This window comes from Artemia sp. Qi Xiang Cuo, chromosome 12 (assembly GCF_049724085.1).
Source record: "Artemia sp. Qi Xiang Cuo chromosome 12, ASM4972408v1, whole genome shotgun sequence".
NCBI classification, from domain to species: domain Eukaryota; kingdom Metazoa; phylum Arthropoda; class Branchiopoda; order Anostraca; family Artemiidae; genus Artemia; species Artemia sp. Qi Xiang Cuo.
Genome location: NC_142805.1, coordinates 47,178,361 through 47,191,549, shown reverse-complemented (window position 1 = coordinate 47,191,549; position 13,189 = coordinate 47,178,361). Strand labels below are relative to the sequence as shown.

Below are 13,189 nucleotides of genomic sequence, written 5' to 3'. Positions count from 1 at the left end.
TCCTTTTCCTGACCTAGCCCCATTTTCCATTTCCTGACTTGAAGTAAAATCAAGTAATTGGAAGCATTTCATCAAGCCACAATGTCCATTGGGCTTGTATACATAATGGGCTGGGGCTTGATGGCAGAATTTGCTTCAACCAACTCATTTTTTTTTTTTTTTTTTTTTTTTTTTTTTTTTTTTAAATTACCGACTGGCAGGATCAATACAAGATACTAGGGTATATAGGAGTGCTGTTATTGATGTGAAAAGTAAAGACCACCATCTAGTAGTGTCTAGGGTTAATCTAAAGCTGAAGTCTCGGAAGGGTAACTACCTCCCAGGAAGTTATGATGTTGGTAGACTCCAGGATGAGAATTTGAAACAAGCTTTCCAGGAACAGTTGAATACCAAACTTGAGAGTTTAAAAGTTGACAATGTGGAAGATGGTTGGAATAATTTTAGAAAAGCATTCTGGTAACATGAATTTGTGTGGGCTTTTCTACCTCCCACCACCCATTTCCAGACATATTGTAATATGACCTCTTTTTTTAATTTCAAGGATAAGTTTTTTAGGTAGAGAGGAGGTAACAAGAAAAATCTTTAGTCAGAACTTTTGAGAATCTTTTAAATTTCTTTCTATAAAATGTCCATATAAATAGACTAGCATTAGATTTTATGATTTAGGGGGTCTGCAGTATATTATACTTCTAATCATGAATTATGATGCATATGCAGTGCTCTTTCTTTCTGGAGAAGTTTCTGTTCTCCAATACAGAAAATCCCTATTAGGTTGCGATTATGCGAACTCGAAATCAAGATAGCTCAAACGTCAAAATAGCGGGATGCAAAATTTGACTTTACACAAAAGCAGCAAAAATCGAGGTTTCAGGGAAATGCAAGGATCCCTACAGATCCAAAAGTAGTAGAAAAGCCGAAAGTACTGCGATATGTCCTTTAATTTGAGTCAGAAAAGTTTAAATTGGCCACACAAAGTTTCTGGAAAGTGATTTTGTGCTTGATAGGCTTAGAGAAGTAAAAATTAAGTAGAGGAGAATGTTAGCCCATCAACTTTTTTTGTGGCAGCAGATAGATAGGAATTTCTTGGCCACTCGAGTACCTAGTCTTTAGCATTCTGACTATGTTTCTCTAGCCTGACTATATTTGTGATCATGCATTGAAGGAATAAGACTTTGCAGCCAAAAATCTTATAAGGCTTTATTTCTACATTTAACCTTGGCCTAGGTGGGTCTGAATGAAACAGAAATTCCAGTATCTAGAAAGTATTTGTTAGAAAGAAAAAAGATCATATAATATTCCTCTGACTTATACAGTATGACCGGTGGAAGATTTTGGACAAGAGACAGCTAGTGAATCAGCTAAGCATTGACAATAATTGGTAGATCTGTAAATACTTAAGTCCATGGGCGTAGGCAGGGGGGGGGTTAGAATAGTCAGAATGCTAAAGACTAGGTACTCGAGTGGCCAAGAAATTTATAAATATTTAAAAATAATTAATATATATAAAATATATATTAAAATATAATATATATTAGTATAAATATTTAAAAATATTAAGAAAAAATATTTATTTTCAATTTAAAGGACATAGGATCGCAAAAATAATGATAATACCTTCATTCATGGTTAAAAATCTCAATTCATATCCACCAAGCCTTTTTTTTAACACGTTTAGGGATTTTCAATATTTTGAGGCCAGACGTCATAATTCCTACACAGTGCTATCCGAGACCACGGCCGCAAAAAATTTGAAAATCGTTGATGTGACTTCTTACCCTGGTTGATTTAAAATGAAGGAAGAAAACAGAAAATGCAGTCTCTCTGCCTGCATTCCCTTATAGCTTTTCGTTAGCTTCTTCTGTAGCCTTTCATCGGCAACTGAGGAAAAATCAGCCAAAGATTATTTCGTCGCAACACCAGAGGGACGCTGCAAGCCCACGGACCAAATATTAAATTCGTAAATAACAAACTTTTTAAAAACGCTACTAATTTCGGGTTTTGATGGGAAATTGTTTTTTCTTGGGTCCAATAGAGAATTATATTTTTCTTTTTTACGTTTATCTTTCATTTAACGACAACCGACACGACGGGCCTGCTTTGAAGACGAATTTTCAGAGATGTCGTGCTGGTTTTGCCCCCCCCCTTCCAAAATTCTGCCTACGCCCATGCTTAAGTCTGCTCTTTTACAGATGAAGGACATTCGTCTCTTGTTTGCGAAAAAGCGGAAGAGTCCTGAGACTACCCATGGAGAGTCAGGATTAGCTGCCACCACAGGTTCGTCAGATCTTGAAAAGGACATCTTACTTACGAAACATCCACGTCAAGAGCCCGACGCTGGCTGTTCTGCCGACGCGGATTCGTCACATTTTGAAAACGAAGTGTTTACTACCGTACGCCCACATCGACAGTCCAACTTAGATAATGACGACTCCTCCTCTGAAGAGTCAGAGGACGAACAGTCGTCTGAAGATATCACCGAAGGCTGGAGGAAGAGTGAAGAGGTGTCAGAATTTGATCAAAATCGTGTGTAGTCGTCTGATTCTGATACTGCGGACAAGGGGCGGCATTCGGTGACGGAGAAGAACAGAAATCTTAGAAAGTGTTCAGTGAAAACCAAAAATGCGTCATCTTCCGAAGAGAGTGGGACGAGAAGAGAAAAACGTGCAGTCCAGAAAAGCAAAGGCAAGAAAAATTATGTAGATAAGGTCACCAGCAAGTGGCTCCATTTGCCAGAATTTAAGGGCTGGCTTAAGGCGGATGAAAAAGAGCCATCAAAGGCTTACTGTAGCTATTGCTCAAAACCACTCAAAGGGAATAAGTCTGCTATGAGACGGCATGCGTCCAGACCATTTCATGTTAACGCTGTCAAAGCTAAAATGAATCAAGTATCGGCTTTATCATGTGCTTCCAAAGAGCTCCAGGAGCGAGCCAAACTAAGAGACAGTATTTTAGGCCTTGAACTGGGCTTGTGTGTGTTTATTGTGAAAGAGAACCTTCCGTTTTATACAATGGATCAGTTGCCTGACTTTTTAAAAAACAACATACCCGACTCGCCGACTGGTAGTGGTCTTGCTTGCGCCCGGACTAAATCTTCAGACATTTTCACACTAGTGATTGCGAAAGAAGTTGACGAGGAACTTGCTACTGATCTGAAAGGATGCAAATTTTCGATAATCGTTGATGAATCTACCGATGTTTCGTGTACGAAGTTTTTAGTGATTCTAGTGCGTTATGCCAAGAAGGTCGAAAACGATCTTAAACTTGTCGAAGAATTTTTAGCAATGCCAAAAGTAAAAGATGCATCTGCGGCTGGGCTAAAAGCATTAATCGTTAATGAGTTTGTCACTAGGGGCATCCCTGTAGCAAATATTATTGGTTTTGCTTCTGACAATGCTAGTGTTATGTTAGGCAAAAACAATGGATTGGCTACCCTCTTGAAACAAGAGCTACAATGGCTAGTGGTACATGGCTGCATCTGTCATTCTTTTACCCTGTGCTCTGCTGCTGCTTGTGAGGCACTGGATTCGTCAGTAATCCAATTTAGTCATGACATATACAACTTTGTCGCCTTTTCACCAAAACGCAAAGAAGAGTTTAAGGAATGCCAGGCCTTTTTGAATATTGCCGAACATGCCGTACTTTATCCAAGTAAAACAAGATGGTTGGCCATGGAGCAGGTGGTGCAGAGATTATTGGAACAGTGGCCTGCATTAACCTTGTACTTTCAGTCGATGATGCTGACAGAAATACCAGCAGCCAACGCAATATTGAAGGGGCTACAAAGCCATGAGTTGCAGCTCTATTATATGTTTCTCGGGTACATTTTGCCTGTGGTGAATAGGCTGAATTTACAGTACCAGAGTGAAGATGTTAGGATTCACCTGATTTTGAAATCTGTGAGAGATACTCTGGGAGAAATTCTGAGAAACTTCATGAAAGAAAATTCTCTGCGAAATAAAGATCCCTTTGAAGTTGACGTCTTCAACCCTCATAACCTGAGACCTTTTAATGAGATTTACTTCGGTGCCAAATTTGATGTTCTAGTCAAGTCGGAAAACTTGCGTTTATCCTCTCATCAGGTGAATGACATTCAAGTCAAGTGTGTCAAGTTCTACCAGATTCTTGTGAAGCAGATTCAAAAAAGGATTAACCATAGGGATCCTCTTTTGAAACAGTTAGAATGTATTGACCCTTCAATCGCTCTTTCGGGCCAGATCTCCTCTATAGCACCGCTGTACAGTAGGTTTTGTGCAACATACTCTGTTGACGTCGAGGAGCTTAACTCAGAGTGGAGAAGACTGCCATTTGTGGATGAGATCTTTGAAGTGAAAGGTAAAGAAGGTCCTGTAGCGTTTTGGTCCTTTGTGGACAGTTGTAAAGATGCAGGTGAAAATAAGATGTTCAAAGTCTTACCTTCATTTATGTTTAACATGATGAGCCTGCCACACAGTAGTGCCGGCGCTGAAAGGCAGTTTTCCCTTCTCAAGCTTATTAAGAGCCCGCTCCGGAACAGATTAGACAGCGAGATGCTGAGTGCCCTCATGCACGTCCACCGGTTCATACCTGATGCAAAGAAATGGACAGTTCCGGTGTCTCTTCTGGCGAAGGCCATAAAGTGTAAAAATTCCCCAAAAAATTTGTCAATTTCTGTGCATCAGGTATTAACCGCTGGTTGTTAATTTTTTTTTTTTTTTTTTTTTTTTTATACCACCCACCTCTCCTATCCTTGAATTAACATTTTTTATAAAAAATATTTTAAAATATAATAATTTAAGCGTCACCTAACTTCTTTATTATAAATTACCAGCCAAAGGTGGTCTTCCAAAAGGCTTACTCCTACAACTTTAAAATTTTTTAACACAAAAAAAAAACTATTTGCTCTCCCGTAGACTGGGCGTCCTCCGTCCACAGGAAACCCATTCTTGCGGTGGCACTTTTTTCCTTCTTTTTTTTCTTTTTTTTTTCAGCCCTTTTTACGACCTTTACGGTCGTAAACCCTTACGACCAACCGTATTGATTGGCTTATTCAATGTAGGCCTATTTTATTGTTTTTATATTTATTTAGTGTTTGATTTAAATGGTATGTATTCCCCCTCTATGACAGGCCTAGGAGCCTTTGGGGGATTAGCACAATGTATTTTCTTGTATGATTAATTGATTATGAATAAATCTTAGCTATCTATCTATTTATCTTATCTTATCTGATTTGTAGACTTCCTGATTTGTGAAAGAATTTTGAGAGCCTGCTCAATTAGTCCTTTATTTCAGACTGGCAACTGATGGATTTTTTTGCTTCTGTGAGCACATTCCAATTTTTGGAAGGTTGATTTTGTGTTTTTAGTAAAGCCCTAGTTTTTCAAAATCCTAATATATATTAAAAATACCAGTTTATTTGTAGTCAGTTTGTTTGAGCTAGTTTTGCAGTTTTATCTTGCACAAATTGTGAAGCAATAATTTCTATCGCTTTAAGTTTCAACTTAGCCCTTTATTTCCGTAAGAAAAAATTGGGTTGACTTTTAGATTAATTTTTTTAAATAAGGGTATTCTCTTACTTACGACCCGACGGTCGTTACGACCCTAAGGTCGTAACGACCTTATGACCCTACGGTCGGTAGCCGACCCTACGGTCGTTACGACCCTACTGTCGACCCGACGACCCGACGGTCGTTAGCCCGTTTTAAGGAACTTTTGCGCATTGCTTTGGCCAAAAATATATTTATGAGATACGACAAAAACACCAGAACTTTTTAACGTCGAAAAAAAACTAGGAAAATTGACAATCAGTTGTTAGTTACAACTAGAAACCACGTTTCACGGTATTTCGAATTTCGCGCCTTGCTTTTTACGTCATCACCTTGCAGCCCTATGTTGTATAACCTAAAAACCGTGTTCCTGGATTTTTTTTGAAATTTCGGGATTTTTTTTGAAGAAAAATCGGGATTTTATTTTTGAGCTGGTGGCAACACTGAGTAGGAATAAAGAAGAAAATAACAACAAATGTCTACTTTTTGTGGTCTTTTTCGAGTCTCATCAATGGGAGGACCATACTGTTGTGTTCCCTTGTGCAAAGAATCTTGGAAAAAATCCCGAGACCTAAAACTACCTGACAGAGTGAGTAAAAACAGCTTCTTTTAGCCTTTAGCCCTAACATAACATTTTCAGCTCCAAAGCCTGGTGAAGTATTTGGTGAGTTATAGTTTATAAAAAGCCTGATTGACTTGTAAATAAGTCAAATGACCTATTAAAAGTAGCCTAAACTGTAATTTAACCTTGGGTTGGTAATACTAGTAGTTAAAAGGGCTATCTACATGATGTTGCCTGATAAGCTTATTTAGGCTTATGCTATACAGGCAATACATCTCCATCAAAATGGTACTGATTTGCTCCTGAACTATATTGGTCGTTTTTTATTGTTCCTTTGCGAATACAGGTTTGATGTACCCATAAAAAACAGTGTAGACTATAAGGGATTTCAAAGAAGCTATTGAATAAGTATTTTTTTAATTGTGTTTGACCTTGGGCTGGTAATACTAGAAGTTAAAAGGGCTATCTTTGTGGTAGTGCCTGATAAGCTTGTTTAGGCCTATGCTGTGCAGGCAATGCACCCTCTCCTAGTGGCTCCAAATATGGTCCTGGACTATAGAGGAACTTCAAAGGAATTGTTGAATAAATATTATTTAAGACATAGATAAATATGAAGAAAACTATGGTAATGTAATCAATAAAGTGTATTACACTTTATAAAGGAAGACTGTTATGGTCTTATTGTTTTTTTTTTGTAGGCCTACCCATTATACAATATATCTGATAGACAATCAGAGGTAAATTTTCAGCAGTTCATATTATTGACTTACAAATAAAGTAAACCTACTACTTGATGCCCTTTTTATGCTCTTAACAAATATAATGATCATTTTTGTCTAAATGAATCTTACCCTCATCCCGAGGCTATATATTCCAATTCAGGGTATATATTTGCACATTAGAGGAGGGGGGAGGTAGATTTTAAACTTACCTCTCATTTTTATCAGAAATAAACTTTACCCCCACTGCCCTACTATGCAAATATATACCCTGAATTAGTATATAGAGAGGTGGGGGTAAAATTTATGTATGAAAAAAAAGATTGTTGTATTTGAAAAGAGCATAAAAAAGGCATCATGTAGTATGTTTACTTTATATGCAAATCAATGATATGAACTGTCAAAAATTTACCCAATCAGAATTAGAGGGGTATTGTCTGGGTGACAACTATCATGCTGAGAAAATATAAATTCAGGAATCTAAAAGTTCCAGTTGTATAGACATGTTTTAGGATTTAGTTATAATAGCACTTTTTCTTACATTTAGAAACAGTAACAAAGGGGGAATAATTGATAAATTTCTTTTTTTTACCTTGTTCCCATCAGGGGCATAGCTCCAGCATTTGATAAAATTCTACTTAAGCTACTTTTGGCTATCTTGGAAAAGGGATAGGTTAGGAAAAAGAAACTTTCAGGGATGGGTCTACAGTCTAAAGTATGTCCTGGGAAGGTGTTCTGAAGTTCCTACCTCCACTCCTCCCTCTAGAGGGCCCTGACCTTTGATTTTGAGTGAAACCTTGCAAAATAGATCTTCTACTTAAATGAATTACAACAACAAAATTTTCAGCTTCACAACTTTGTTCAATCCCAAGTATTAAGGTTTTAAAGATACACAAATAAATTTCCTATATTAAAACAAAACCATTGATATGGCTTAAAATTCTACTCAAATAACAGGAATTGTATTACAGAACTAAAGCCAGAGAAAAAGAAACCAATAACTGAAAATTAAGGTAAAAACTTGTTTTGTCAAATTTCAATAGGTTCTACCTGTTATGTAGGTATATTTTAGGATCCTTTGGTAGAAGGAGTGGAGGTAGGTAATTCAAAAGAAAAACCCAGGACAAAACTTATACTGTAGATCCGTCATTATTTTTTGTAAAATTATAATTTATATAATTTGTGCTTTCTTGGATTGGGTTTATTTTAGTAAAAATAAAAGTTCTGGGATGGGCCTACAGGATTAATTATGTCGTTGGATGGTTTTATGAATAACCTATCTTCACTCCCACATCCAGAGAGTCCTGACCTTTGATGACCTTTAAAAAACTGTGTGTTATAAAAGTGAAACCTTGCAAAATAGATCTTCTGCCTAAATGAAGTACAACAAAGATTTTTTTACCTTCACAACTTTGCTCAATCCCAAGTTATAAGGTCTTAAAGTTATGCAAATACATTTCCTAAATTTTGAAAAAAAAACCCATGGCTTAAGATTCTACTCAAATAACAAAAATTGAATTTTTAGAACTAAACCCAAAGAAAAAGAAACTGATAATTAAAAATTAATTTAAAATGTAGTCTTGTCTAAAGTTCAACAATTATAGACTTGTCATGTAGGCAAATTTCAGGACCCTCTAGAGAGAGAAGGAGTAAAGGAAGGTACTTCAAAATACCATCCTGGGACTTACTTCAGCCTGTAGATCCATCCATCCTTCAAAATTTCATTTTCCAAACCGAGCTCCTTTTCATGATAGCCAAACGTAGCTAAAGTAGAATTTTACTCCAGCCCGTTATTGGGGGGGGGGGGCAAGAAGTCAATCGTACTTGATTTAATGTAATGTGTGTTTTTTAAAAATTTATTTAGAAAAATAATGTAATGTAGGTTAGAAGTTAAATTTGATTTTCCTTTATACGTGAAGGATGTTATGGTCTTAGTGTCTTCTTTTTTCCCTTGTCACCCTGAAACAACACCACTAGTTTTCATCCCAAAGAAAAATTCTAGTTTAACTGCTTGTTGCTGTCTTGGAAAGGGGTTAGGTAAATGAAACCTTCAGTAATGAATCCAGGACCAAAAACACAATCTAAGAAGGTATTACTAAGCTTCCATGTTAACCCTCTTCTGATTTCCAAGTCTTAGAAATGTGCCTACTTGGCAGGTTATACCTATTGAAATTTTGACAAAACAACATAGGACCTTAATTTTCAGTCATCAGTTTCTTGTTCTGTGTTTTTAATTCTGAAAATGGAATTCCTATTATTTGAGTAGAATTTTAAGCCATACCAATGCGTTTTTTTCAAAATTTATGAAATATATTTTAAGATCTTTGAAACCTCATAAATTGGTATTTAGTAAAGTTGTCAAGGTAAAAATAGTTTTCTTGTACTTCATTTAAGCAGAAGATCTGTTTTGTAAGGTTTCAGTATCAGAGCAAAAAGATTTTGAAAGGTCATCAAAGGTCACTGCTCTCGAGAGGGAGAAGGAGTGGAGGTAGGTACTTCAAAATACCTTCCTATGACATACTTTAGTCTACCTGTCCCTGAGGTAAAATGTTGTTTTGTTGAAATTTCAAATGGTATAGACCTGTCAAGCAGGCAAATTTCTAAGACTTAGAAATCATAAGATGGTTAATGTGGAAGCTTGGTAATACCTTCCCAAAGTATGGTTTTGGCCCTGGATTCATAACTGAAAGTTTCATTTTCCTAACATAACCCCTTTTGAAGATAGCAAAAAGTGTCAACAATTTACTTACATTTCTGTCAGTTAGCAGTGTAAAACCTCTTAAGAAAACTGAAAGATAAATTCTCCCCTTGAATGTTCCTGAAAATGAATGGAAGCTTTAGCCTTAAGGAACAATGGTAGATTACCCTCCTCCCTATAATGCCAAGCATTAACAATGCTAATACCAATTTCATGTCCTGTATCATAAAGAAATTAATTTTTACATTTCACAGCAATTATGAACTCCAGTATTTTGTGGGGGAGGGGGGACACGAGGGATCTATATCCAGATAGTCAAGGGGCATGGGATATCTAATCTTTGTTTCTCCACATTATTGGGGGGTGGCTCCCCCCCCAAACAACACCCCTGATTATGAATTAATTTTTTGATTTTCAGAATGGAATGATTCAGAGCTACTTGTTTGCTTCACATCTCTATTTAACTTTGAGTAACCTCACTTTGAAGCTTTATCCTTTTTCTCATTTCTCTCTCTGCACTTTAATAGTTTTTCAATACTTTTTCTTAGACGAAACCACTGGTTATCTTATATCGGAATATGTTATCTATAAATTCAAAATTTATTCAGCACATTTTGTCTCTAATGAATATAATTGGAAAGAATCAGGGTTAAGCATCTCAATCAAACTCTGTTCATTATAAAAAGGAATAGTGCAAGTTTCAGCCCTAGTTATCATTTTTGGTGCTTGTACCCTCTTTTGGTGTTGTTGTGGGAGGGGGATTATTTGATTGATGTGAGGGAGTTACAACTTATTCTAAATTACCCAGTTGACATTGTAAGATAAAAGAGTACCACAATTGAGTGTTTGATTCACTCATCTATCTACTTGAATGCTGATGGGTTCTGATGAAGTTGTGTTACCTTTATCTTAAAATATTACTTATAAATCAAAAGAGGAGAATTTGAAAGTATCTTTTTATTCTTTACATTAGTTACCTAAATTTGCACTTCAGAGAAAATTAAGATCCATCTTGATCTGTGAATTGCTCTAAAAATTGCTCCATTTTTTCTAAAAATGTTCTTTCAAGTTCTTTGTATAATTTGGGCTAAGATGTGAATTGGTTTTCAAAAATTACGTTTTTAGTATCTAAATCAAAAAAGAAAACCGAAGGGAAGTTTTTGTCCCCCTCCCAAATTTTCTTGAATTGGCTGTGCTGTAATTTTCTTATTTTATGAAGCTTTTCTCATCTACCCACCCAACCTCCTGTGCTTTATTGAAATTATATTCTTTGGTGCCGATCATACTATTTTGACGACCTCTGGATGGTAAAGATTTCTTATAAATTGTCCTATCAGTGCCACAAATAATAAAAGTATCTTTATTACAAAAACAAATAAAATCCTCATGAGCAAGTTCACAACAAAAGTCCTTAGTGGGGCATGTGCCCCTTATTGTCCCCCTAGTTAAGCCACTGCATACGCCTATTTACGGTAGTTCGCAATCCCTACAAATTTTACCCTGGTAGACTCACCAGACAGTCCCCTTCAAATCTCTGTCATCAAAATCCCCTTTCAACAGAATGAAAAAAATTATATTTCTGAAAATCCCAGAGGTATCCATACTTTTTACCATTCACCCTTTTGGTTGTCACTGGACTTGCATGGTCGGTGAGCAGAGCAAGAACACTACTACAATCAAGAGTCAATGATCCAATCAGAGTTTTCACAATCCTTAGGGGCTATCACGTCCTACCCTTCAATGCAGAATATGTTCCAGGTCAAAAATTAGTTGTTCTCCCCTTGGAGAGGATTCAAGCTTGCAGTTCTATTTTTAATTAACTGATTTGGGATACAAAGGCTACTTGAGAGATTTTGGGAAGTGATAATCCCTGAGGATTGTGGAAAATCTGGCCACTCATCAGCCCTTGTTACAGCTATCATTCTAATAGTGGAATTATATTTCAGGTTTCCTTTCACAAGCTTCCAAGTGATAAGGATCTGAGAAAGGAGTGGCTTGTGAAGATTCAAAGAGATGAAGGTCCCTTGTTCCAAATCTCAGATGCCTACACTAGAGTATGTTCTAGACATTTCAACACTGAGGACTTCTATGCTGGTTTTGCATCCGGAAGAAGAGAACTCAAACCAGGATCTATCCCAAGTATTGTTCCTTGGACAAATGAATCATTGTTCAGGCGAAAAGCTCCTAAAGAAAGACAAGTTAGTGAGAAACATCACAAAGGCCAGAAAAAACTCAGTGCTGAGATTACTCAAGTTGAAGATGTGTCTGCCAGTGGGCTACTGCACACTATAACAAGCGAGGAACTTTTTGGAAGTGGTGAAGGCTAGGAACCTTGCGAAATTGGTGAAATAACTAGCTCAGGGACTGTTAGCAGTACCAGAAAAAATGTGACTGTCAGTTTATCTTCAAGAGTGAGAGAACTAGAAGCAAAGGCAATGTATTTGCGAATTGAACTGCAATATAAAAATAAAGACATGTAAAAACTGAAGCACATTAATATGGACAGAAAAAGCAAACTAGTTGCCTCTGATCAAGCTTTGAAAGATAGTACATTTACTTATGCTAACATGAAAAAGTATAACAAACTCCTGCAGTTCTATACTGGGTTCACCTGTTCATCTGACTTTGAGTCTTTTTTTGAATTCATCAACTGTGGTGAAAATGTGAGACTCACTGAAGCTCATGTGAGAGATCCCGAAGGTTCAGCTAAGAGACGCAACAGAAAGCTCTCTGGTCGTGATCAGTTGCTTCTTGTCATTTGCAGGCTAAAAGTGGGATTATACAAACAAGACCTGGCACTCCGTTTGTCAATTAGTCAGGGGACCGTTAGCAAAATCCTTGAGAGCTGGATCAATTTCTTATATATACAGTTGGGAAGACTTGTTCTCTGGCCGTCAAGACAATATGACGACAAAAATATGCCAGATGACTTTAAAGCTGAATATCCCACAACTCGTGTTGTGATCGACGCAACTGAAATTCAGTGTTAAGTTCCTTTGTCATTCCTAAATAAAACTGTGTCTTATTAGTCATACAAAAGTCGGCAGACTCAAAAAGGTCTCATTGGCATTGCCCCAAACGGCATTGTGACGTTTGTATCTGAGTTGTACGACGGGTCCATCTCTGATGTAGAACTTGCCAAAAGATGTGGAATCCTGAAGATGCCATATGGTGACGGTGATAGTATAATGGCTGATACGGATTTCCACATACAGACTGACTTACCTTCTTGTGTAAGCCTAAATATTCCCCAGTTTCTTCAAAATGCTGTGTAATTTGCAGCTTCTGATGTGATTGAAACACAGAAGATTGCCCGCCTCCCAATATACGTTGAGAGACTCATAATGCAAATTAAGTGCTATGGGATCTTAAGAGAAACAATCCCAGTTTACCTTGTTCCAGTTCCCAATCAGATGTGGACTGTTTGTGCCATAATGACAGTCTTTATGAACCCCATCATCAGCTCTTCAGGTCAATAAGAAATACAAAGTGAAAAAGTTATTTTTTTCATTTGAGTCTGCTTTTATTTGAAGCATATGCTGATCACATTTTTAAGTATATTGAAGGTTAAATAAAAGGAATTGAAATAGATTATAAAAAAATAAAATTTAAAAGTTTTTTTTTATTATCTAACAGTATTTACAGAAACAGAAGATTTTTTAAAAGCAAATAATACAACCGAATTTTA

General features: G+C 36.7%; 2 protein-coding genes across 2 annotated transcripts; both read left to right on the top strand.

Moving 5' to 3' along the window:
• The first annotated feature begins 2,825 nt into the window (after nucleotides 1-2,825).
• On the top strand, nucleotides 2,826-4,679 carry LOC148946198 (zinc finger protein 862-like). The gene has a single exon (XM_089097631.1). It carries the CDS (start codon nucleotides 2,826-2,828, stop codon nucleotides 4,677-4,679), a length of 1,854 nt encoding a protein of 617 aa, XP_088953757.1.
• A 1,297-nt stretch (nucleotides 4,680-5,976) lies between these two features.
• Nucleotides 5,977-11,858, top strand: LOC148946197 (uncharacterized). The gene is made up of 2 exons (XM_089098141.1): nucleotides 5,977-6,111; nucleotides 11,448-11,858. The coding sequence occupies exons 1-2, from the start codon at nucleotides 5,998-6,000 to the stop codon at nucleotides 11,826-11,828; spliced, it is 495 nt and encodes a 164-aa protein (XP_088954267.1). The 5' UTR covers nucleotides 5,977-5,997; the 3' UTR covers nucleotides 11,829-11,858.
• The last annotated feature ends 1,331 nt before the right edge of the window (nucleotides 11,859-13,189 follow it).

Bases quoted from the DNA above. Each gene is read 5' to 3' on its own strand.
- LOC148946197 (XM_089098141.1), top strand. From the start codon at position 5,998: ATGTCTACTTTTTGTGGTCTTTTTCGAGTCTCATCAATGGGAGGACCA. The intron at 6,112-11,447 runs GTGAGTAAAAAC...ATTATATTTCAG, and splicing joins ACCTAAAACTACCTGACAGA to GTTTCCTTTCACAAGCTTCC.
- LOC148946198 (XM_089097631.1), top strand. From the start codon at position 2,826: ATGAGACGGCATGCGTCCAGACCATTTCATGTTAACGCTGTCAAAGCT.